This window comes from Capricornis sumatraensis, chromosome 8 (assembly GCF_032405125.1).
Source record: "Capricornis sumatraensis isolate serow.1 chromosome 8, serow.2, whole genome shotgun sequence".
In the NCBI taxonomy this organism is placed as follows: Eukaryota; Metazoa; Chordata; class Mammalia; order Artiodactyla; family Bovidae; genus Capricornis; species Capricornis sumatraensis.
In genome coordinates, this window is record NC_091076.1 from 100,452,275 (window position 1) to 100,478,225 (window position 25,951).

Sequence of the window (25,951 nt, forward strand, 5' to 3'; positions counted from 1 at the left end):
CGAGCCCCTCCACCCGCGGCATCCCGCTGCCTTCGGGTGCAGGATAGCCGTCTCGGCCGACCGGAGGGCCTGAGAAGAGGGGAAGGACGTGGATGGAGGAGGCGCAGGGTCGTATAAGGACGGCTTCTCCACCACGTGGGCTCCGTTTGGAGCCCCCAAAGTTCCGGGGGGAGAGCCACTCCTGCCGGGTACAACCTCGCGGCGGCGCGCGCGGTTTCGCCAGCGCCGCAGGGGTCTCCACCCTTTTGCTTCGTCCCGCCGGACTCCGCGTGAATAGCAAGTAGGGGGAGAACAGAGCGGGCGCTTTCTGGAGAAGCAGCCGCCCCGGGAGCTGGTGCTTCTGGGCCGGCAAAGGGCTCTTTATTCAGCGCTGGGGGAGGGGGCTCCCTCTGCCGGGACGCCAGGGCGATCAGGCCACCCAAGGAAGACGCTCTCCACTCCTACTTTCCCATGCTCAGAGAAACCCTAAAGGGCCGGTAGTTGGCGAGTTCACCAGTCATCGGCGCCATAAGGCCCTGGAGCCTTGGTCGAAGTTTGCAGGACCAACCTTGGCCTTGCCCCCTTCCTCAGGGACTGCACAGGAGCCCCCATCCTGGGCCCACAGGCTCAGGGTAGACTAAGTTCCCTCGTTGGTGCTGGGAGACCTGGGTCTGGGTAGACAGGCAGGCTGCTGGATCAGGAAGTAGGCAAGCGCAGCCCTGAGGCCTCGACCTGTGCAGATGTGTGGGTCTGGGTAGTGCTTGCCTGGCAGCTGACCGAGAGTGGTTCTCCAGGTTGGAGCCTGCTGGAGGGGCCGTACAGGCTGGGGCTGCCCACTGTGGGACAGGGACAACTTTTTCCCCAGAGCCCCTCCAGGTCTTGGCACTGTTGAGCCCAAGCTGTGGTTCCTGCCTGGAGGGCAGCTCAGGATGCTGAGCGCAGAGCCAACTAGTCAGTGTGGGCACTTCTTCCCACCCCTATATTTGCCCTTTCTCCTTCGCCTACTAAATTCCCTGGGCCACCTCTTAACAGGATGACAGCCAGGCAGTCCCTTCCTCAGAAGGGTTTGGGCCCTGCCTTCCACTATGGGGCCCCTCCTGAGTCCCCTGCAGCAGGGCTGTGGTGGGGTCACCCCAGGCCAAGGCCAGTGCCCAGAGAGCCCAGTGTGCGGTGTTGGCAGGCTGGACCAGAGTGGACTCCCCTTTCCCAACCACCATACATGCACTTCACACACGTGCACACACAACATCCCAGCAGGGGCACAGCCCCAGAGCCAGCCATGTGGATCTTGGTTGCAGGGCTTTCTGAGCTGCTGTTCTCAGACCCTTGGGTGGGCCAGATGGAGGAGGGGGATCAGGAAGCCAGGGTTGGGAAGCAGCTGGGTCTCCAGCGAGGCTGTGGACTGGCAGTGCCGGGGCGCAGGCTGACCAGTGTCCGGGCCCCCACGCCACCCTCCTTGCAGAGAGAGCAGCCATGGAGGAGGTGGTGATCGCTGGCATGTCCGGGAAGCTGCCCGAGTCGGAGAACCTGGAGGAGTTTTGGGCCAATCTCATTGGCGGCGTGGACATGGTGACAGATGATGACAGGCGGTGGAAGGCAGGTAAGTGGGCCTGGGGCTCCCCGCCTACTTGAGAGGTTCTTTTCTCACCGCTTCTGTGGACACACTCTCCCGGGTTACCAGGGCAGGCCTGTTCTGGCCTGCACTCTGGTCCCAGTGGCAGAGCCAACGGAAGGTGAGGCCATGTTATAGCCTCTTTCTGGAGACGGTACCAGAAGGCTCTGGGATAGGGGAACCTGGGACCTCTGGCCAGTGGGCTAGGTACTGTGGGAGTCTGGAGTTCCCTGGGCGTAGCCTTTGTCCCTTTCACAGACCAGGAGCATTGCTTGGGGGTGGAGCCAGGGCAAGGCCAGGTGGGTGAACACCTCCGGCCAGCCACTGCCCGCCCACGTGCTATCCCAGGCGGTCAGATAAGACATCAGGCTCCCCCGGGAAGCTGGTTTGACTCCCTCACGCCCAGTAGGTTCTCCCGCAGAGCGGCTCCACCTGATCTACAGGGTGTGAGTCAGTGTGGCAGAGCCTGGCTGGCCTTAGCTGCCAGGCTGGGATGGGGCCAGGCAGAAGGTCTCCAGCCAGGTCAGGACAGTGGGAGGTGGGAGGAGGCAGCACTTCCCCCTACAGTGCTCTGCTCTGCTCTGGGGCCATCACCCATGAGGTTCCCCCTGCCCCAGGGCCCCTCTCAGAAGTGGGCCCACCCATCCCAGGGAGCTTCCTGTTGCAGCAGGGACTCCCCCGCAATCAATCACTCGGGGCCATGATGTCCTATGACTGATTTCTCCACCTGTGTGTGTTCCCTAGGACTATATGGCCTGCCTCGGCGGTCAGGCAAGCTGAAGGACCTGTCCCGGTTTGACGCTTCCTTCTTTGGGGTCCACCCCAAGCAGGCACACAATATGGACCCCCAGCTCCGCTTGCTGCTGGAGGTCACCTACGAGGCCATTGTGGATGCAGGTGGGCCATCTGGGGGGCTGCAGAGGGCCTGTCCCCGAGTTTCCTGCTGCCCTTCTTGAAAACCTCCCTCTTTGCTTCTAAAAAGCATCGTGTGTTCATAACAAAACATCCAAAATGGATGGTACTGAGGAGGGAGCGGAGTCCCGGGCTGGGGCCGATGGGGTGGGGAGGTGTGGGCCTCAGGCAACTCAGGTTTCACAACTGCACACCAGAGGTATCCTGGACATGTCCTGTCGCCCCAGTTTCCTCACTCCCCATTGCGTGGCTGATCTTGGAGGCGAGGGCAGGACACCAGTGCCAGGCAGAGCAGGAGGAAGGATCTGGCCCCAGGACTCTCACCCTCCACTCCCCTCTGCTGGGTTGTGCCTAGCCTTGGAAAAGTGCTTCGAGGGCACAGACTTGTCTCGGGGACACTGGGGAACATGGAAGTTGTGCTGAGTGGGAGAGGGAAGGCTGGCCATGGGGGTGAGGCCCCTCAGCAGCTGGGCGACGGGGCAACCCAGGACCTGCCTACTGCCACCTGTGGTTTGCAGGGCGGGTACCCTGGCCTTACAGGTCTCTTGTCCTGCAGCAGATGCTAAGTAGCCCCTGGGGTTGACCCTTGAGTGTGACACGGGACCGTTGAGTGTGACAGGGTCCTGGACAGGCACTGCTTGGGGGGAGGGGCTGGGAGGCGGAGGCCTTCCCACTGCCCAGGCCCCACCCGGAGACCTTGGATGCTGCTCTCCAGGGGCTGGCCAGTGCCCCTCCCTCCTTCCCAAGCCTGGACACTCAGCCTTTGTTTCTCTCTGTCTTCTTATCTTGGCCCGCCCAGGGCAGGCCGCTCTCAGGGCTCATTAGACCCTGCCAGCAGTACCAGTGCCCAGGGGAGTAGCCTTGGGGACAATACTGTCCTCTGTCCCCACCTCCGGCTGTATCTGGCCTCTGCCTGACCCAGAGACTGGAGCACCATCTGGCACCCCGCCTGTCCCCCTGGCCCCAGTTTCCTGTGACCTGATTATCCGTTGTCAACCCTACCTGGGCTGGCCACCCCACTCTGGCTCCACTGTCTCTTCCCTGACTCCCCAGCCGCTTGAGTCAGGCGAGGTGGAGCTCCTCTCCCCTGCAACGTAGGATCGAACCCTGGGTTCGATCCCATGGAGATGGGAACAGCAACCCACTCCAGTATTCTTGCCTGGAGAATCCCATGGACAGAGGAGCCTGGGAGGCTACAGTCCATAGGGTTGCAGAGAAGTGGACACGACTGAAGCGACTTAGCATGCACACAGTCACCCCAGCCAGAGAGGCCAAGGGGCAACGCCTCACCTCCCAGAGCTTGACAGCAGGCTGGGCACAGCACAGCTGCAAGTTTGACTTCTGCCTCCCACAGGCATCAACCCAGCTTCCATTCGGGGGACAAACACCGGTGTCTGGGTGGGTGTGAGTGGCTCTGAGGCTGCAGAGGCTCTGAGCCGAGACCCTGAGACCCTCGTAGGCTACAGCATGGTGGGCTGCCAGCGTGCCATGATGGCCAACCGCCTTTCTTTCTTCTTTGACTTCAAAGGTAGGTGCCCACACAGCCCTTTTGTTTCTGACTCAGGCCCGGGGTCGGGGGAGGCAGGCAGGGGCCGGATGACAGCTGAGACCCTTCCAGACTCTGACCGCACCTTCCCCGGGAAGGCTAGCAGGAGCAAGGTCCTGGTGTTGTGGGTTCCACATGGAGAGCAGTCAATAGAGCTGTCGGAGCCCCAAGGTGGTAGGGGGGGAAGGCGGTCCCACAGCTGCATTGTGTCCTTGCCTGCAGGGCCCAGCATTGCCTTGGACTCTGCCTGCTCCTCCAGCCTGCTGGCCCTGCAGAGGGCCTACCAGGCCATCCAGAGAGGGGAGTGTGCCATGGCCATTGTGGGCGGCATAAACGTCCTGTTGAAGCCCAACACCTCGCTGCAGTTCATGAAGCTGGGCATGCTTAGCCCCGAGGGCACCTGCAAGTCCTTCGATGCATCAGGTGAGGGCATTGGGCATGGGGCCCCGGGCAGTGCCCCCACCCTCGATTCTATCTGGCACCAGCCCCTGAGCCCTTCCCTGAGCTCGTGAGCCTGAGGTGCCCTCCGCCCCCAGGGGATGGCTACTGCCGTGCAGAGGCTGTGATGGCCGTCTTTCTGACCAAGAAGTCCCTGGCCCGACGGGTGTATGCCACCATCCTCAACGCTGGCACCAACACGGATGGCTGCAAAAAGCAAGGTGGGAGCTGGCCTGGGGCAGGCGAGAGTGGGGCTGTGGGTAGTCAGGCGGGGCTGGGAGTGCTGAGGCCTGGCCCTGCCCCCAGGCGTCACGTACCCCTCCGGAGAGGCACAGGAGCAGCTCATCAGCTCCCTGTACAAGCCGGCTGGGCTGGACCCGGAGACCCTGGAGTACATTGAAGCCCATGGCACCGGTACCAAGGTGAGACCCCTAGCCCTGCTCACATCCCACATCCCATGCCAGAGAGGCCCCAGGGTAGGGTCCTGACCTCCCTGAGTTCCCCACAGGTGGGCGACCCGGAGGAGCTAAATGGCATCGTGAATGCCCTGTGTGGCAGCCGCCAGGGCCCCCTGCTGATTGGGTCCACCAAGTCGAACATGGGACACCCGGAGCCTGCCTCAGGGCTCGCGGCGCTGGCCAAGGTAGGCAGGCAAGTCTAGGGCCATCTTGTCCCTGCCCCATCAGCTTCTTACGGCCTGCTGGGGGAGGGTCCCTCCAGGCTGTGCTGTGGGATATGGGCCAACTGAGGCCCAGAGAGCAGGCCGCCAGCATGTGGCCAGCCCCTGCCCGGCTTCCCAGGGCCAGACATTTCACCCAGCACTTGCTCCACAAGGGGCCAGCCAGAGAGAGCAGAAGCAACAGGGCAGCCTGCCTCTCCAGGCTCACCCTCCCCGTGGCCTCCTGACCAGCTGGTAGCTTGGAGGGCCCAGGTCACCACTGGTTGAGCTTCTGGGTGTGATGGGAGCTTCCTGGTGGTCTCAGCTGCCTGGGCCACCACAGCCACCTGTCTGCAGCTCTTGGCTTGGGAGATGGGGTGGGGAATGGCTAAGGAGCCTTTGTCTAGACCCACAGCCAATCAGGCCAGGAGGTAGCAGGGTCCGGGTGAGGCCTAAGGCTGAGAGGAAACAGAGCATGTGGCTTGGTCACCAGACCTCCGCACTGGAGCAGGGCGAGCTTGCGGGGCGGGGGTAGTGGGGAGGAGACGAGGTTGCTTGCAGTGGGTGGGGCCTCTGGGTTGACACAGAGGGTCCTCAGGAGGGGATGTACCTGAAGCCCATCCCGACCAGCAGGGGCAGGGAGCCCAGGGCCGGCCGCCCTGCTGACTGCGAGGCACCCACAGGTGCTGCTGTCCCTGGAGCACGGGCTCTGGGCCCCCAACCTGCACTTCCACAACCCAAACCCCAAGATCCCAGCACTGCAGGATGGGCGGCTGCAGGTGGTGGACCGGCCCCTGCCCGTCCTCGGGGGCATCGTGGGCATCAACTCCTTTGGCTTCGGTGGCTCCAACGTGCACGTCATTCTCCAGCCCAACTCCCAGCCACTGCCACCGCCTGGCCCACATGCTGCCCTGCCCCGTCTGCTGCGGGCCAGTGGGCGCACCCTGGAGGGTGTGCAAGGTCTGCTGGAGCTAGGCCTCCAGCACAGCCAGAACCTGGCCTTCGTGAGCATGCTCAATGACATCGCGGCCCCCTCCCCAGCAGCCATGCCCTTCCATGGCTACGCTGTGCTGGGCAGCCAGGAGGGCAGCCAGGAGGTGCAGCAGGTGCCAACCAGCAAGCGCCCACTCTGGTTCATCTGCTCCGGTGAGCCCCGACCCCACCCCACCTCACCCCACCCCAGGTCGTCCCCGAGGGCCGCACGGGCTGGGACTGCACAGAGCTGCCCTGACATCTCCCTCCGGGACAGGTATGGGCACACAGTGGCGCGGGATGGGGCTGAGCCTCATGCGTCTGAGCAGCTTCCGTGACTCCATCCTGCGCTCAGATGAGGCCGTGAAGTCTCTAGGAATGCGGGTGTCAGAGCTGTTGCTGAGCACAGATGACATGTTTGACGACATCGTCATCTCCTTCGTGAGCCTCACTGCCTTCCAGGTGTGCCCCTGGGGTTTGGGGTGAGCCGGTGGGCAGGGCAGTGAGCCTGGGGTCCCCGGGACTGGCCTGACCCATCCTGTTCCCACCCCACCCCCAGATTGCCCTCATAGACCTGCTGACCTCCATGGGCCTTCGGCCCGACGGCATCATCGGGCACTCCCTGGGTGAGGTGGCCTGTGCCTATGCCGACGGCTGCATCTCTCAGGAGGAGGCCATCCTCTCTGCCTACTGGAGGGGCCAGTGCATCAAGGAGGCCAACATCCCGCCCGGGGCCATGGCGGCTGTAGGTAGGTGCTGCCCTCTGCTCCCCCATCCAGCTCCACCCCTGGGCCTGAGGGTCTCTGTGGGAGGTGGTCATCTGTACTGGCACCTTTCTGTGTTGGCGCTGGGCAGAGGCCAGGGCCTGGGGGCAGCTCGCCAGCCACTGTCCTCACCACAGGGTGAGAACGACCCTGACAGCCTGCCCTGCTGTGCCCTAGATGGCCTTGGAGCCCAGCATACTTGCCCATGGGTGTCAGTAGAGGCCAGCGTGATTTTCACATGAACCCCTGATGGGGATGCTGCAGGCGGAGGAATGGGCCTGCTCACACTGGGGACAGGCAGGGTTGGGGACGGGAGGAGACCAGAGAGAGCCGGAGGGGCTGTTGGGAGAGTGAGGCCAAAGCCCTCTCTGGTGGGCCAGGCGTGGGACCAGAAACTGGCTCCCGCCCGTAGGACGGCATTAATGACACCTCCGCCTGAGACCAGACAACGGCAAGGGTGAAACTGCCTCGTAAAGGTGCCGCTCGGCAGCTGTCATTAGGGCCACCCAGGCAGCATTCCCCTTCCCGGGGAGGGCTGTGTGGGGGTGCCTGCTCCCCATGCCACCCTTTGAGGCTCTCTTCTGCTCCCAGGCTTGACCTGGGAGGAGTGTAAGCAGCGCTGCCCCCCTGGCATCGTGCCTGCCTGCCACAACTCCATCGACACTGTGACCATCTCGGGACCTCAGGTGGGCCCTGGGAGGCGAGGCCTCGTCCCCAAGTCCCCTCCCACCGCCCCCCCCAGGGCGTGCTCTGCGCGGGGAGCCCGGCACCGGCCCAGACCCGGACTGCCGTCAGCGCCCCCGTCCTTCCCCGTCTGCGCCCCCCCAGGCCTCCATGTTGGAGTTCGTGAAGCAGCTGAAGCAGGAGGGCGTGTTCGCCAAGGAGGTGCAGACGGGCGGCATGGCGTTCCACTCCTACTTCATGGACGCCATCGCCCCGACGCTGCTTCAGCAGCTCAAGAAGGTGGGCAGCTGTCCCTGCGCTGTGCAGCAGGGGCCCTCCCTGAGGACGGGCGGGGAAGGCAGGCCCCAATTCCCTCAGGCTGACCCCGCCCGCCCCTGCGCGCAGGTGATCCGGGAGCCCCAGCTGCGTTCCCCACGCTGGCTCAGCACTTCCATCCCCGAGTCCCAGTGGCAGGAGAGCCTGGCCCGCACCTTCTCGGCTGAGTACAACGTGAACAACCTGGTGAGCCCCGTGCTGTTCCAGGAGGCGCTGTGGCACGTGCCCGAGAACGCTGTGGTGCTGGAGATTGCGCCCCATGCCCTGCTGCAGGTACGCGTGGTCCCGAAGGGCCGGCAGGCTGGCCGGGCCCAGGGGGCTGAGCGGGGGGCCAGTGGGCACTGGTCGGGGGAGGCCCAGCTTGCCTCTGCCTCTGCAGGCCGTCCTGAAGAGAGGCCTCCAGCCCAGCTGCACCATCATCCCCCTGATGAAGAAGGACCACAGGGACAACCTAGAGTTCTTCCTCAGCAACATAGGCCGGCTCTACCTGACCGGGTGCGGCCGCTCTCCCTGCTCAACCTGGGAGGCTCCTCAGCAGCCAGGCCACAGGGCGGCCTTGAGATGGTCCCCAGGAAGCGGGCCTCTGGGTGCTAGGCCACCTCCACCCCCCCGGCATGCTCCCCCTCCCACCCTGTCTCGGCCATCTCCGGGGTCCTAGGGGAGACGGGTTGACTGTGGGTCAGCGTGGGTGTGGCTGGGCAGTCACAGCTCCCCTCTCACACCCTCCAGCATTGACGTCAACCCCAACGGGCTGTTCCCACCCGTGGAGTTCCCAGCTCCCCGGGGCACCCCCCTCATCTCCCCCCACATCAAGTGGGACCACAGCCAGACCTGGGATGTGCCCGCCGCTGAGGATTTCCCCAGCGGCTCCAGCAGCTCCTCTGCCACTGTCTATAAGATTGGTGAGTCCTTGCGATGCAGGCGGGCAGGGGGGCAGAGTGGCTTCCTCCTCCTCAGAGGTGGCACTAAGGCCCAGGCCCCACAGACATCAGCCCCGAGTCCCCTGACCACTACCTGGTGGACCACTGCATCGACGGTCGCGTCATCTTTCCGGCCACTGGCTATCTGTGCCTGGTCTGGAAGACACTGGCCCAAGCCCTGGACCAGAACATGGAGCACACACCTGTAGTATTCGAGGACGTGACGCTGCACCAGGCTACCATCCTGCCGAAGACAGGTGAGGCGGGTGGCTCAGGCTACGGGGCGGGAGGGCCAGCTGCTGACCCCTGCAGCTGACCTCTGCTCCTGCTGCCCACAGGGACTGTGCTCCTGGAAGTGCGGCTTCTGGAAGCCTCCTGCACCTTTGAGGTGTCTGAGAAAGGCAGTCTGATCGTGAGCGGTGAGCAGGGGCCCCGGACCTGCCTACAGGGTCCCTGCTGGGAGTCTCTGGATGGACCTTGGCTGCCAGCTCAGCCCTGCCCTCACTCAGGCCCTTCTGCCACCCCGCCCACAGGGAAGGTATGCCAGTGGGAAGATCCCGACCCCAAGCTCTTTGACAACCGGTATGGCACAGAACCTGCGACCCCCGTGGACCCCACAACTGCCATCCACCTGCGCTGTGGTGACGTGTACAAGGAGCTGCAGCTGCGGGGCTTCAACTACGGCCCCAACTTCCAGGGCATCCTCGAGACCAGCTCTGAAGGTAGGTGCAAGGGAGGCCCCACTTTGTGCTTTGGGGCCAATTCCTGCTGCCTGGTGTGAGGGGGCCACGAGGGGCCCCCCAGGTTGGGGCACACGGAGGAGATGGCCCACAGCAGGAAGAGACCCAGCCTGGCTGAACCGACAGCCCCTTCTCCCCAGGCAACATGGGCCAGCTGCTCTGGAAGGACAACTGGGTGACCTTCATGGACACCATGCTGCAGATGTCTATCCTGGCCCCGGGCCAGCGCAGCCTGCGCCTGCCCACACGCATCACCGCCATCTACATCCACCCGGCTACCCACCAGCAGAAGCTGTACACGCTGCAGGACGGGACACAAGGTCAGCCTTGCCCTGGCCCCGCACACGTGTCTCCCCGTGCCAGGCCCTGTCCACCCTCACCCAGCGTGTCCCCACAGTGGCCGACGTGGTAATAAACAGGTGTCTGGACACCACGGTGGCCGGCGGCGTCTACATCTCAAGGATCCACACCTCGGTGGCCCCCCGGCATCAGCAGGAGCAGCCGGTGCCCATCCTGGAGAAGTTCTGCTTCACCCCGCACGTGGAGAGCGGGTGCCTGGCCGGGAACCTGGCCCTGCAGGAGGAGCTGCAGCTGTGTCTGGGTGAGTCTTTTGCACCCAAAATCCTCATGCCAGGGTCCAGCTCCCAGTTCCTGGGCCCGTTATCCCCTCACAGCCTCTCCTACGTGTGGGGTCTACACCTGCCTTCCCCTGTGAGTGCCCCTGTCTTCCCCCCACCTGGAGCTGATGTCTTCAGAGGGGCCTCGGCACAGAGGTGACAGATTTCGCCCCTCTTGTCTGTGCCAGCAGCCAGCTGCTCAGGCGTGAGACCACCCTCTACCCAGGGCTCACACCCAAGCTGAGGAGTGCGGGATGGTGTTGGGAGCTGGGGAGGGGCAGCCAGGGCCGGCAAAGCACGGAACCCACCCTCTGGGGAACCCACACTCTGTGGGGCTCACACCTGCATGGGAGGCAGGGCCCCCTTTGCCCATCTAGTGTACCAATGGTCAATGCCAGTTCCCAGCCCTGGAGGACTGGACAGTCCACTCCATCCCTCTATTTTCCATCAGTGGACAAAACCAGGTAGTGGGTTCTGCTCCAAGCAGTCACCAGTTCCTGGTGGGGGAAGCTTCAGGAACCCCAGCCCAGCTGAGGCTCTTCCCTGACATGCGACTCTCCCCTCCCCAGGGCTGGCACAGGCGCTGCAGACCAAGGTGGCCCAGCAGGGGATAAAGATGGTGGTTCCTGGGCTGGACGGCACCCAGGCTCCCCAGGAGGCCCCACAGCAAGGCCTGCCCCAGCTGCTGGCCACCGCCTGCCAGCTGCAACTCAACGGGAACCTGCAGATGGGGATGGGCCAGATCCTAGCCCAGGAGAGAGCCCTGCTGTGTGACGACCCGCTGCTCAGTGGGCTCCTCAACTCCCCAGCACTGAAGGCGTGCGTGGACACTGCCATGGAGAATATGACCAGCCTCAAGATGAAGGTGGTGGAGGTGGGTGCCCCGCACAGCCACAGGCCCAGTGCACAAGGACTCAGATACAGGCAGTCCCGAACCTCAGGGAGGGCCAGGGCCTCCCAGACATGAGGTCGCCCAGCTCGTGATGGTGCTGAGGCTGCCCAGACACCAAAGGGGAAGGGGGCTCTGGGAAGGGAGGGACTGGTTCCAGGGGTGTGGTGGGCAGGGCAGCCCTGGCCAATGACCTCTGCAGAGTCGGTGGGCGGGCCTTTCTGAGAAACACCCAGCTGAGGAGGGGGGACGCCTGCCCAGAGGCAGTTGATCTGAGAAGATACTCCATCCCAGGTGCTAGCTGGTGACGGCCAACTGTATTCCCGCATCCCCGCACTGCTCAACACTCAGCCCCTGTTGGAGCTGGACTACATAGCCACTGACTGCCACCCCCAGGCCCTGGAGGCTGCCCAGGCCAAGTTGCAGCAGCTCAACATAACCCAGGGCCAGTGGGACCCCTCGGACCCGGCCCCCAGCAACCTGGGTGGGGCCAGCCTCGTGGTGTGCAACTATGCCCTAGCCAGCCTCGGTGACCCGGCCACGGCTGTCGGCAACATGGTGGCTGCCCTCAAGGAGGGAGGCTTCCTGTTGCTGCACACGCTGCTCAGAGGACACCCCTTGGGAGAGACTGTCACCTTCCTCACCTGCCCTGAGCCACAGCAGGGCCAACGGCACCTCCTGAGCCAGGTGCTGGCGGGGCCAGGATTGGGTGGACAGGGGTGGGGCGGGGCCAGGACAGGGTGGACGGGCCAGGAGGCTGCCGAGCCCTGACCCCCTCAACTCACAGGATGAGTGGGAGAGCCTGTTTGCTGGCACGTCCCTGCACCTGGTGGCCCTGAAGAAGTCCTTCTACGGCTCGGTGCTCTTCCTGTGTCGCCGGCTGGCCCCACGTGACAGCCCAATCTTCCTGCCCGTGGAGGATACCAGCTTCCAGTGGGTTGACTCCCTGAAGGTCAGTCCTTCCCAGCCCCCACCAGGCCGGGCTGACTCGGCTCCAATGCTAGGACCGGGGGAGCCCACCCCGTCAGGCAACCCTTCCCTCGTCAACCCTTTCTTCATCCTTCTACAGAACATCCTGGCTGATTCGTCCTCCCGGCCCGTGTGGCTCATGGCTGTTGGCTGCACCACCTCAGGGGTTGTGGGCTTGGTGAACTGTCTCCGGAAAGAGCCTGACGGGCACCGGATTCGGTGAGATGCCCACTGTGCCACGTGCCCCTTGCCCCCAGGACCCCACCACAGCCACCCCTTACCTGTCTGGCTGCCCACAGGTGCGTCCTGGTGTCTAACCTTAACAGCACGTCCCCCATCCCTGAGATAGCCCCGAACTCCTCGGAGCTGCAGAAGGTGCTCCAGAGTGACCTGGTGATGAACGTCTACCGTGATGGGGCTTGGGGAGCATTCCGCCACTTCCCACTGGAACAAGGTGAGCCCCCCGGGACTGCCCTGCTCCTCCGGGTTCCTCGCCTCCCAGGTGGGTGGACTGAGGAGAGGGCAAGAGGACTGTGGCTGGAAGCCCTGCTCCAGGCCAGGGCCACATGCGATCCTAGGGCTCCACTTCCTGTCACCCCCTAGACAAGCCCGAGGAGCAGACGGAGCACGCCTTCATAAACGTCCTCACGCGAGGGGACCTGTCTTCCATCCGCTGGGTCTGTTCCCCTCTGCGCCACAGCCAGTCCACGGGCCCTGGCGTCCAGCTCTGCACCATCTATTACGCCTCCCTCAACTTCCGCGACATCATGCTGGCCACGGGCAAGCTGTCCCCCGACGCCATCCCAGGTACAGGCAGCCCACATTAGGGGGACCAGAACAAAGCCCGCCCCTCCCCGGGGCCAGGGCCTGGGACGAGAGGGGTCCTTGCCCCGCAGTGCTCAGGAACCTGGGAGACTCCTCCCAGTGAGGTCAGGGGCTCACTCACCCGCCATCTGCTCCCAGGAAATTGGGCCTCTCGGAACTGCATGCTAGGCATGGAGTTCTCTGGCCGAGATGCCAGCGGGAAGCGTGTGATGGGGCTGGTACCCGCCGAAGGCCTGGCCACCTCCACTCTGGTGCCTCAGAGCTTCCTGTGGGACGTGCCTTCCAACTGGTGAGTCACCAGGGCTGGGACCTGGGGCCCGACGTGGACGTGGCCAGGCATCAGGCCAGAGCTGATCCCTGCACTGCGCCCTTAGGACCCTCGAGGAGGCCGCCTCGGTGCCCGTTGTCTACAGCACAGCCTACTACGCGCTGATTGTCCGCGGGCGCATGCAACCAGGGGAGACCGTGCTCATTCACTCGGGCTCTGGCGGCGTAGGCCAGGCTGCCATCGCCATTGCCCTCAGCCTGGGCTGCTGCGTCTTCACTACTGTGGGTAAGCCTCCAGCTCTTCCCAGAGCCCAGGACTGTCCGCCTGGCAATGCTGCCAAAGCCCAGACTCACCAGGTGTGCCTCTCTCTGCCAGGGTCAGCCGAAAAGCGGGCATACCTCCAGTCCAGGTTCCCCCAGCTCAACGAAACCAGCTTTGCCAACTCCCGGGACACATCCTTTGAGCAGCATGTCCTGTGGCACACAGCCGGGAAGGGTGAGTGGTCCCCATCACTAACCACCCACCATCGACCTGTATCCTCAGCCCCTTCTTCCTTCCATCCCCTACTCACCAGCCAAGCTGGAGGAGACGCTGGCCCATGCTGGGACAGGGTCCAGCCCTTCAGACTTGTGTTAGGTTGGCCGGGCTGTGATCTTCACTATGGGGACCCCGCCTGCCCCCCTCTCCCAAGGTGTTGACCTCGTCCTCAACTCCCTGGCGGAAGAGAAGCTGCAGGCCAGTGTGCGGTGCCTGGCCCAGCATGGTCGATTCCTGGAAATTGGCAAATTTGACCTTTCCAACAACCACCCCCTGGGTGAGATGGGGCAGCAGGCCTGGTGGGCGGCTGGGTGGGCAGGGGGCTGTTGGCAGAGTGGGGATCTGCAGGGTGGTGGGCTGTGGGCTATATGGTGAGGCCCCCCTGCCCGCCCACCTGTCCAGGCATGGCCATCTTCCTGAAGAACGTGACTTTCCACGGGATCCTACTGGACGCAGTCTTTGAAGAAAACAGCACCACGTGGCAGGAAGTGTCATCGCTGCTGAAGGCGGGCATCCGGGAGGGTGTGGTACAGCCCCTCAAGCGAACAGTGTTCCCCAGGACCCAGGTGGAGGACGCCTTCCGCTACATGGCCCAAGGCAAACACATCGGCAAAGTGGTCATTCAGGTGAGTGGGGTGCCCTGGGGGTCTCTGGCCCCTGCCCCTGCCAGCAGCGCGTGAACAGGGGCCCTGCTTGGGCTGCAGGTACGTGAGGAAGAGCAGAAGGCAGTGCTGCACGGGACCAAACCCACCCAGATGGCGGCCTTGTGCAAGACCTTCTGCCCAGCCCACAAGAGCTACATCATCACTGGGGGCCTGGGTGGCTTTGGCCTAGAGCTGGCCCACTGGCTTGTGGAGCGAGGGGCCCAGAAGCTGGTGCTGACCTCCCGCTCTGGGATCCGCACAGGTGAGTGGCCCAAGGGTGGGGCAGTGGGAAGGGCCTTCTTCAGACTCCTTTATGGTGCTCTCAGGGCACCTAGACTTGGGACCAGACCTTCATTTGCCCATCCCTTCCCACTGTCTGTGTCCCACAGGCTACCAAGCCAGGCAGGTCCGTGAGTGGAGACGCCAGGGTGTGCAGGTCCTGGTGTCCACCAGAGATGTCAGCTCACTGGATGGCACCCAGAGGCTTATCACTGAGGCCGCCCAGCTTGGGCCCGTAGGAGGCATCTTCAACCTGGCCGTGGTGAGGACGGCTTTAGAGGGGCTGGAGCCGGCTGCCCAGGGAAGGGCCCCTCCCAAGAAGCCCTCCAAAGGCCTGGGGCCGAGGCAGGTGCTAAGATCCCCTCACCCCAGGTCCTGAGAGATGCCATGCTGGATAACCAGACCCCTGAGTTCTTCCAGGACGTCAACAAGCCCAAGTACAATGGCACCCTGAACTTGGACAGGTGGGCTCCTCCCTTCTCCTCTCCCTCCTTCTCCCTGCACGGCCCTCACACTGGTGTTCGGAGACCTGGCCATGGGCCTCTGCTGGGGTCTGACCGCAGGTCCGGGGAAGGGGAGGGAGTTTGGTGGACAAGCAGGAGTCCTGGGCATGACAGCCGGTGGGCTGGGGAAGCCGGCTGGGGGTGACTTAAGAACCCACAGGGTGACCCGGGAGGCATGCCCGGAGCTGGACTACTTCGTGGTCTTCTCCTCGGTGAGCTGCGGGCGTGGCAATGCCGGCCAGACCAACTATGGGTTCGCCAACTCCACCATGGAGCGCATATGCGAGAAGCGTCAGCACGACGGCCTCCCAGGTGGGCCCACCCGCCACTCCCCGACTCGCGCAGTGCCACCCTCACAGCTACCCCGACTCACCGCGGCGCCACTGCCCACCCACAGGCCTCGCCGTGCAGTGGGGCGCGATTGCTGATGTGGGCCTCCTCGTGGAGCTGAAGGGCACTAACGACAAGGCCATCGGTGGGACACTGCCCCAGCGCATCACCTCCTGCCTGGAGGTGCTAGACCTCTTTCTGAACCAGCCCCACCCCGTCCTGAGCAGCTTTGTGCTGGCAGAGAAGGCTGCGTCCCGTGGCCCCAGCAGCAGCCAGCAGGACCTGGTGAAGGCTGTGGCTCACATCCTGGGTGAGGCAGCACCCTGCCCCTCCCCACCGGCAGCCACTCCCGAGTCTGGTCTTCAGGCTGCCAAAGGGGGGCTCAAACTCATGTCCAGGGTACAATACCCACCCAGGGCCCCTCCCGCATTGCCAACTGAGCTGCCTCCTCACCCCCCAGGCATCCGTGACTTGGCCACCGTCAACCCAGACAGCTCGCTTGCAGACCTTGGCCTCGACTCACTCATGGGTGTGGAGGTGCGCCAGATGCTGGAGCGTGAGCACAACCTGACGCTGTCCATGCGGGAAATCCGGCAGCTCACCATCTGCAAGCTGCAGGAGATTTCCGCACAGGCTGGCACAGCTGATGGTAGGTATGGAGGAGGTGTCCCCAAAGCAGCACTGTCCGCTCAGGGCTCTTGGCCTCCAAGCAGGTCAGGGCTTGTCCATCTGGCCCCTTCCTGAGAGCCCTCCTTGGGCCCCCAGTGGCCCCATCCACCTGCCCTGGCCACCCGCGGCCGACAGGTGTGCGTGTCTGTGTGTTTGTGGCAGGGGACCCTATGGTATCATCCCTGGTATCTGCCCCTCTTCACAGAGCTGACAAACTCCACACACAAATTGAGCAGCCCTGCCCAGTCGCAGACCCAGCTGAACCTGAGCACCCTGCTGGTGAACCCCGAGGGCCCGACCTTGACACGGCTCAACTCGGTGCAGAGCTCCGAGCGGCCCCTGTTCCTGGTGCACCCCATCGAGGGTTCTACCACCGTGTTCCACAGCCTGGCCGCCAAGCTCAGCATCCCCACCTATGGCCTGCAGTGTACAAGAGGTATGTCAGGGGCCTACTGGGCTGCCCCCCAGGGAGTTGGGGATGGCAAGGCACCTGCAGACAGGGCTAAGCCTCATGCTGTGCCCACAGCGGCACCCTTGGACAGCATCCAGAGCCTGGCTGCCTACTACATCGAGTGCATCAGGCAGGTGCAGCCAGAGGGGCCCTACCGCATCGCCGGCTACTCCTACGGGGCCTGCGTGGCTTTCGAGATGTGCTCACAGCTGCAGGGCCAGCAGAGCGCAGGCCCCCCGAACAACAGCCTCTTCCTGTTTGACGGCTCCCACACATTCGTGATGGCCTACACTCAGGTGAGGGCGGCAGCGGACGGGAGTCCCCGGGTCCGCAGGCCCAGCCCCTTGTACCTGCCACTGCAGCCCCTCCTCCTCCCTTTGCAGAGCTACCGGGCCAAGATGAACCCCGGCTGCGAGGCAGAGGCCGAGGCCGAGGCCATGTGCTTCTTCATGCGGCAGTTCATGGAAGCGGAGCACAGCAGGGTGAGTCGCCCGGCCTCCCGATGCCCCGGCGCTCCCCAGCGCCACTCGCTCACTGTCCTGTCCTACAGGTGCTGGAGGCCCTCCTGCCCCTCGGGGATCTGGAGGCGCGTGTGGCAGCCACCGTCGAGCTGATTGTGCAGAGGCACGCAGGCCTGGACCGGCAGGCGCTCAGCTTTGCTGCGTGCTCCTTCTACCACAAGCTGCGCGCCGCGGAGCAGTACGCGCCGCGGGCCACCTACCACGGCAACGTGACGCTGCTGCGCGCCAAGATGGGCGGCGCCTACGGGGAGGGCCTGGGTGCCGACTACAATCTGTCCCAGGTGTGCGACGGCAAGGTGTCCGTGCACATCATCGAGGGCGACCACCGCACGCTGCTGGAGGGCAGCGGCCTGGAGTCCATCCTTAGTATTATTCACAGCTCCCTGGCCGAGCCGCGCGTCAGCGTGCGGGAGGGCTAGGCCACCGGCCGGCCTCCCACCCGCCGACCCTGGCACCGCACCCCGCGTGCAGGCGCCCATAGGACCAGCACCCCCACGCACAAACACACACCCCACCCCGCGGCTGCCCTGGGCGCGGGGCCGAGACCGGAGCCGCCGACTCGGAGACCTGCCTGGTCTGTGAAGAGTCGGCGGAGCCGCTGGCCGGGCCGAGCTTCCAGAACCGCACGGGCTCTGCCGCACTGGTGTGGTTGTCGTTTTTCTGTTTCTCCTATTTATTGCGTTGCCATGGGGGGCGGGGGGTGGGGAGGGGAGACGCTGGTCGGTCCATCTGTGAGGCCGGCGCACGCGGGAGCCGGGCCCAGGGCCCCATGATGCCGGAGGTCGTGCGGAGCAGCCCTGGGCGCTGGGCACCCACCCTATTTGTCTGTGTTCGTTTTTCAAGAAATAAGGTTCAAATTGCTGCGTGGGCTTTGAAATTTACTGTAATTGTCTGTGTAAAGAACCATGTCTGTATTCTGTTTCATTTTTACACCAACCCGGTAAAGATCTTGTCTCCCATGATTAAATCCCTCGTTCGCTCTGGCGTCTGGGCATCTTTTCATCCTGCCTGCTAATCAGCTCTGTGAGCCTCTGCTGCCCTGACGCCCCAGGGAGTACCACCCTCTGCTCCCCACAGGAGTGTTGGAGGGTGGGCGATACCTGGCTCCAGGAAACAGGCTGGACACCTCCAGGGAAGAGGCCCTTGATCAGGGAAACTTGACCAGGAGGAGACAGGCAGGCAGTCTGATAATCGGCTGGCATAATTGTGGAGGACCCCCCCCCCCCCGCAGGGTAGCCTTGCCAGAATTCCTTCTCCCTCAGGGAAACCTTGGGTTTTCTCTCCTTGACCTCACCTGAGTGCAGGATGCCCACCCACATTATTGAGAGTAATTTTTACTTGAAGTCAGCTGGTTGTCGACCTGCACCACATGGACCAAATACCTTCACAGCAACACTTAGATGAGTGTTTGCTTAACTGGCCAAGTCCAGTGGAAGACTGACCGTCACTGACTCACAGGTTTCAGTTCAGTCGCTCAGTTGTGTCTGACTCTGCAATCCCATGAACCGTAGCACGCCAGGCCTCCCTGTCTACACAGGTTTAGGAGGAATGAAGGCTGGATGAGAGGGAGTAAGAGGGGCAGGGAGGCCCTGGGGAAGGCTGACCCCTTCCAAGCCAAGGGAGGAGGTGGACCCGCTGGGCTGGAGGCTTCCGGGCCAACAGAGGTGAGCTGGAACAGGGAGAAGATGGGCCCTGCAGTGAGCCAGGACTACGTTGGGCAGGGAGAGTAGGCCCCCTGCTAAACTCCTATCAGAAATTACAGATGTGACTCAACTAAGATTATACATATATTAAAAGGCTAAGGACTTTGCAGTGGTCCAGAGGTTAAGCCTCTGTGCTATAGCAAGGGGTGTGGATTCAAACCGTGGCCTGGGAACTAAGACCCTGTGTGCTGCATAATATGGCCAAAAAGAAGGCTAATCAGGTCAGTCGTTCAGTCATGTCCAACTCTTTGCGACCCCATGAATCACAGCACGCCAGGCCTCCCTGTCCATCACCAACTCACAGAGTTCACTCAGACTCACGTCCATCCAGTCAGTGATCCCATCCAGCCATCTCATCCTCTGTCGTCCCCTTCTCCTCCTACCCCTAATCCCTCCCAGCATCAGAGTCTTTTCCAATGAGTCAACTCTTCGCATGAGGTGGCCAAAGTACTGGAGTTTCAGCTTTAGCATCATTCCTTCCAAAGAAATCCCAGGGTTGATTTCCTTCAGAATGGACTGGTTGGATCTCCTTGCAGTCCAAGGGACTCTCAAGAGTCTTCTCCAACACCACAGTTCAAAAGCATCAATTCTTTGGCGCTCAGCCTTCCTCACAGTCCAACTCTCACATCCATACATGACTACTGGAAAAACCATAGCCTTGACTAGACGGACCTTAATCGGCAAAGTAATGTCTCTGCTTTTGAATATGCTATCTAGGTTGCTCATAACTTTTCTTCCAAGGAGTAAGCATCTTTTAATTTCATGGCTGCAATCACCATCTGCAGTGATTTTGGAGCCCCAAAAAATAAAGTCTGACACTGTTTCCAGTTTCTCCATCTATTTCCCATGGAGTGATGGGACCGGATGCCATGATCTTCGTTTTCTGAATGTTGAGCTTTAAGCCAACTTTTTCACTCTCCACTTTCACTTTCATCAAGAGGCTCTTTAGTTCCTCTTCACTTTCTGCCGTAAGGGTGGTGTCATCTGCATATCTGAAGTTATTAATATTTCTCCCGGCAATCTTGATCGCAGCTTGTGTTTCTTCCAGTCCAGCGTTTCTCATGATGTACTCTGCATATAAGTTAAATAAGCAGGGTGACAATATACAGCCTTGACGCACTCCTTTTCCTATTTGGAACCAGTCTGTTGTTCCATGTCCAGTTCTAACTGTTGCTTCCTGGCCTGCATACAGATTTCTCAAGAGGCAGGTTAGGGGGTCTGGTATTCCCATCTCTCTCAGAATTTTCCACAGTTTATTGTGATCCTCACAGTCAAAGGCTTTGGCATAGTCAATAAAGCAGAAATAGATGTTTTTCTGGAACTCTCTTGCTTTTTCAATGATCCAGCAGATGTTGGCAATTTGATCTCTGGTTCCTCTGCCTTTTCTAAAACCAGCTTGAACACCTGGAATTTCACGGTTCACGTATTGCTGAAGCCTAGCTTGGAGAATTTTGAGCATTACTTTACTAGTATGTGAGATGAGTGCAATTGTGCAGTAGTTTGAGCATTCTTTGGGATTGCCTTTCTTTGGGATTGGAATGAAAACTGACCTTTTCCAGTCCTGTGGCCACTGCTGAGTTTTCCAAATTTGCTGGCATATTGAGTGCAGCACTTTCACAGCATTATCTTTCAGGATTTGAAATAGCTCCACTGGAATTCCATCACCTCCACTAGCTTTGTTTGTAGTGATGCTTTCTAAGGCCCACTTGACTTCACATTCCAACATGTCTGGTTCTAGATGAGTGATCACACCATCGTGATTATCTGGGTCGTGAAGATATTTTTGTACAGTTCTTCTGTCTAGTCATGCCATCTCTTCTTAATATCTTCTGCTTCTGTTAGGTCCATACCATTTCTGTCCTTTATCAAGCCCATCTTTGCATGAAATGTTCCCTTGGTATCTCTAATTTTCTTGAAGAGATCGCTAGTCTTTCCCATTCTTTTCTTTTCCTCTATTTCTTTGCATTGATCGCTGAAGAAGGCTTTCTTATCTCTTCTTGCTATTCTTTGGAACTCTGCATTCAGATGCTCATATCTTTCCTTTTCTCTTTGGCTTTTCGCTTCTCTTCTTTTCACAGCTATTTGTAAGGCTTCCCCAGACAGCCATTTTGCTTTTTTGCATTTCTTTTCCATGGGGATGGTCTTGATCCCTGTCTCTTGTACAAACCTCATTCCGTAATTCATCAGGCACTCTATCTATCAGATCTAGGCCCTTAAATCTGTTTCTCACTTCCACTGTATAATCATAAGGGATATGATTTAGGTCATACCTGAATGGTCTAGCGGTTTTCCCTGCTTTCTTCAATTTAAGTCTGAATTTGGTAATAAGGAGCTCGTGATCTGAGCCACAGTCAGCTCCTGGTCTTGTTTTTGTTGACTGTATAGAGCTTCTCCATCTTTTGCTGCAGAGAATATAATCAATCTGATTTCAGTGTTGACCATCTGGTGATGTCCATATGTAGAGTCTTCTCTTGTGTTGTTGAAAGAGGGTGTTTGCTATGACCAGTGCATTTTCTTGGCAAAACTCTATTAGTCTTTGCCCTACTTCATTCCATATTCCAAGGCCAAATTTGCCTGTCACTCCAGGTGTTTCTTGACTTCCTACTTTTGCATTCCAGTCCCCTATAATGAAAAGGACATCCTTTTTGGTTGTTAGTTCTAAAAGGTCTTGTAGGTCTTCATAGAACCGTTCAACTTCAGCTTCTTCAGCGTTACTGGTTGGGGCATACACTTGGATTACTGTGATATGAATGGTTTGCCTTGGAAACGAACAGAGATCATTCTGTCATTTTTGAGATTGCATCCAAGTACTGCATTTCGGACTCTTCTGTTGACCATGATGGCTACTCCATTTCTTCTGAGGGATTCCTGCCTGCAGTAGTAGATGTAATGGTCATCTGAGTTAAATTCACCCATTCCAGTCCATTTTAGTTCGCTGATTCCTAGATGTCGACATTCACTCTTGCCATCTCCTGTTTGACCACTTCCAATTTGCCTTGATTCATAGACCTGACATTCCAGGTTCCTATGCAATATTGCTCTTTACAGCATCGGACCTTGCTTCTATCACTAGTCACATCCACAGCTGGGTATTGTTTTTGCTTTGGCTCCATCCCTTCATTCTTTCTGGACTTATTTCTCCACTGACCTCCAGTAGCATATTGGGCACCTACTGACCTGGGGAGTACCTCTTTCAGTATCCTATCATTTTGCCTTTTCATACTGTTCATGGGGTTCTCAAGGCAGGAATACTGAAGTGGTTTGCCATTCCCTTCTCCAGTGGAAAGTGATGAAAGTGAAAGTAAAGTCGCTCAGTTGTGTCCGACTCTTTGCGACCCCATGGGCAGTAGCCTACCAGGCTCCTCTGTCCATGGGATTTTCCAGGCAATAGTCCTGGAATGGATTGCCATTTCCTTCTCCAGGGGATCTTCCCAACCCAGGGATCGAACCCGGGTCTCCCGCATTGTAGACAGACGCTTTACCGTCTGAGCTATCCAACCTCTCCACCATGACCCGCCCGTCTTGGGTTGCCCCACGGGCATGGCTTAGTTTCATTGAGTTAGAAAAAGCTGTGGTCCTAGTGTGATTAGATTGACTAGATTTCTGTGAGTGTGGTTTCAGTGTGTCTGCCCTCTGATGCCCTCTTGCAACACCTACCATTTTACTTGGGTTTCTCTTACCTTGGGCGTGGGTACAAATGACTTTATGTCAAACAACTGGACGACTTAAAAATGAACAAATTCCATGAAAAACAAAGTCAAGAAGAAATAGTTCAGTTCAGTTCAGTCGCTCAGTTGTGTCCGACTCCTCGTGACCCCATGAATCACAGCACGCCAGGCCTCCCTGTCCATCACCATCTCCCGGAGTTCACTCAGACTCATGTTCATCGAGTCCATGGTGCCATCCAGCCATCTCATCCTCGGTCGTCCCCTTCTCCTCCTGCCCCCAATCCCTCCCAGCATCAGAGTCCTTTCCAATGAAAGAAGAAGAGATAGACAACCTGAATAATCCTCCATCTATTGAGGAAAATAAATTTGTTTTTAGAAATCTCTCCACAAAGAAAATTCCAGGCCTGAATAACAAATTCTACCACTGTTTAACAGGAGTGGGTGACACGGATTTAACAAGAAAATGTCACCAGTTCTATTCAGACTTTCAGAATTTTGGAAAGGAAACCAGCCTCAATAATTTCAAAAGAATTCAACTTATATAAAACGCTTTGGGGTGTCCTAGTCTCGGGCGCCATAACAAAATCTGTAGACTGAGTGGCTCACACAACGGGAATTTGTTTTTCTCACAGTTCTAGATGCTGTGAAGTCCAAAATTAAGGTTCCTGCCAATTTGGTTCCTGGGGAGCACTGCCTTTTTGCCTTGCTATGTCCTTTGGCAGAGTAAGCACAAGCCCTAGTGTCTTTCCCTCTTGTAAGGACATCCATCCTATTGTATCAGGACCCCACCCTCATGACTTCATTTAACCTTTTTATTTCCTGCTAGGCCTCACCTCCAAATACAGTCACATTCAACTTGAATGGGGGAGGGGAAGACCCAATTCAGTCCGCATCAAGGGGATAATTTACAACTCTTCTGTAAGGCCAACATTACTTTTGATACCCAAACCTGACAAAATATTATAAGAAAACTACCAATATCTATCATGATCATATATGCAAAAATTCTAAAAATAATTTTAGCAAGTAGAATCATAGTATAATAAGACAAAATGGGATTTTCCTAAGAATGCAAGGCTGGTTTAACATTCAAAATTCAATCAATATAACTCACCATATTAATTTTAAAAAAATGATTATCTCAGTGGATGTAGAAAACATCTATTGAATGCAGATGTACAGAATACAAAACCGTTTATGAGAAAAACTCACAGCCAGCTAGGAACAGAAGGAAACTTCCTCAACCTGATCAAAGATTTCTATGAAAAGCATACAGCTAACCTCATACTTAATGGTGAAAGATGATATATTGTCCAAGATCACGAACAAAACATTCCCAGTCTCACCGCTGCTACTCAACACTGTATTGGAAGTTCAGCCCAGTTCAGTGAACCCAAGAAAGGAAATCAAAGGCATATGGATTAGAAAGGAAGCAATGAAACTTCCCCTATTTGCAGATGATGTCAGTGTTTTCAAAGCAAAGCTGATGACATCTACAAATCTAGAACTCATGAGTGCATTTAGGAAAATCGCGGGAGAGATCAATATACAAAACCCAGTCGTAGAGCTCCCTTGATGGCTCAGTGGTGAGGAATCTGCCTGCCAGTGCGGGAGACACAGTTTCGATAGCTGGTCTGGGAGGATCTCTCACGCCATGGAGCAGCTAAGCCGACGCACCACATCTTCTGAGCCTGTGCTCTAGAGCCCAGAAACCACAACTACTGAAGCCTGTGCAGTCTAGCACCCATGCTCTGCAACAAGAGGAGCCTCTGTGACTAGAGTAGCCCCCACACCCCACCACTAGAGAAAGCCCATGCTCATCAGTGAAGACCCAGTGCAACCAAAAATAAAAATTTTAGAAAACTTATTGTCACCTTATATGCAGTTTTAAACTATTAATTCTACCTCAATAAAGCTGTTAAAAAATTGTATATATGTATGTATGAGAGTGCACATGCTCACGTCCGACTCTTTGCAACGCTCTGGACTGTAGCCCACTAGGCTCCTCTGTCCATGGGATTCTCCAAGCAAGAATACTGGAGTGGGTTGCCATGGCCTCCTCCAGGGGATCTTCCCAACCCAGGCATCAAACCCACGTCTCCTGCATCTTAGGCATTGCATGTGGATTCTTTACCCACTGAGTCACCTGGGAAGCCCATCCATATACACAGACGCCAGATAAAAGTCGCTGAGAAGCCTAACATACAATAAGACACTTAACTTCTTTTATTCTAAGAAAAATGCAAAATATAGCCACACTGGACTATTTCATTCCTTACCCATCAGACAGACAAAAATTCAGAGACCACCACCTACATTCTTGGCTGGTGAGACTAAGAGGAGACAGGAACTTATGCATGCCTGGTGGCAATGCAGAACAGCACAAACCCTCTGGAAGGAATTTGGCAATCTACGGAAAGATTACCCATGCGATTCCATGTCTTGTATTTTATCCTAAATGTGCACCTACAGCAATATTCATAGAAAACAGAACCACACGTGCACAAGCAGATTCATTGCAGTATTATTTGAAATTGCAAAATATCAGAGATCACATGTTCATAACAATTGTGGCTCAGATCATGAACTCCCTATTGCCAAATTCAGACTTAAATTGAAGAAAGTGGGGAAAACCACTAGACCATTCAGGTATGACCTAAATCATATCCCTTATGATTATACAGTGGAAGTGAGAAATAGATTTAAGGGACTAGATATGACAGACAGAGTTCCTGATGAACTATGGACGGAGGTTCGTGACATTGTACAGGAGACAGGGATCAAGACCATCCCCATGGAAAAGAAATGCAAAAAAGCAAAATGGCTGTCTGAGGAGGACTTACAAATAGCTGTGAAAAGAAGAGAGGCGAAAAGCAGAGGAGAATAGGAAAGATATACCCATTTGAATGCAGAGTTCCGAAAAATAGCAAAGAGAGATAAGAAAGCCTTCCTCAGCGATCAGTGCAAAGAAAGAGAGTAACACAATAGAATGGGAAAGACTAGCGATCTCTTCAAGAAAATTAGAGATACCAAGGGAAATTTTCACGCAAAGATGGGCTCAATAAAGGACAGAAATGGTATGGACCTAACAGAAGCAGAAGATATTAAGAAGAGATGGCAAGAAAAGACAGAAGAACTCTACAAAAAAGATCTTCACAACCCAGATAATCACGATGGTGTGATCACTCACCTAGAGCCAGACATCCTGGAATATGAAGTCAAGTGGGCCTTAGGAAGCATCGCAACTAACAAAGCTGGTGGAGGTGATGGAATTCCAGTGGAGCTATTTCAAATCCTAAAAGATGATGCTGTGAAAGTGTTGCACTCAATATGCCAGCAAATTTAGAAAACTCAGCAGTGGCCACAGGACTGGAAAAGGTCAGTTTTCATTCCAATCCCAAAGAAAGGCAATGCCAAAGAATGCTCAAACTACCGCACAATTGCACTCATCTCACACACTAGTGAAGTAATGCTCAAAATTCTCCAAGCTAGGCTTCAGCAATACGTGAACCGTGAAATTCCAGGTGTTCAAGCTGGT

General features: G+C 58.0%; 1 protein-coding gene across 1 annotated transcript; it reads left to right on the plus strand.

Moving 5' to 3' along the window:
• The first annotated feature begins 1,452 nt into the window (after nucleotides 1-1,452).
• FASN (fatty acid synthase) lies at nucleotides 1,453-17,909 on the plus strand. Its single transcript, XM_068976519.1, has 41 exons — nucleotides 1,453-1,579; nucleotides 2,336-2,488; nucleotides 3,858-4,031; nucleotides 4,272-4,472; nucleotides 4,586-4,708; nucleotides 4,794-4,909; nucleotides 4,996-5,130; nucleotides 5,829-6,291; nucleotides 6,395-6,579; nucleotides 6,677-6,866; nucleotides 7,473-7,567; nucleotides 7,710-7,844; nucleotides 7,950-8,153; nucleotides 8,260-8,375; nucleotides 8,610-8,782; nucleotides 8,866-9,057; nucleotides 9,139-9,219; nucleotides 9,334-9,522; nucleotides 9,681-9,860; nucleotides 9,938-10,141; nucleotides 10,727-11,031; nucleotides 11,341-11,733; nucleotides 11,834-11,998; nucleotides 12,116-12,234; nucleotides 12,315-12,469; nucleotides 12,619-12,822; nucleotides 12,979-13,129; nucleotides 13,215-13,393; nucleotides 13,484-13,603; nucleotides 13,800-13,922; nucleotides 14,048-14,280; nucleotides 14,359-14,551; nucleotides 14,679-14,830; nucleotides 14,941-15,032; nucleotides 15,232-15,383; nucleotides 15,469-15,711; nucleotides 15,862-16,050; nucleotides 16,276-16,506; nucleotides 16,597-16,817; nucleotides 16,905-17,003; nucleotides 17,072-17,909. The coding sequence occupies exons 1-41, from the start codon at nucleotides 1,453-1,455 to the stop codon at nucleotides 17,459-17,461; spliced, it is 7,545 nt and encodes a 2,514-aa protein (XP_068832620.1). The 3' UTR covers nucleotides 17,462-17,909.
• Nucleotides 17,910-25,951: the final 8,042 nt, after the last annotated feature.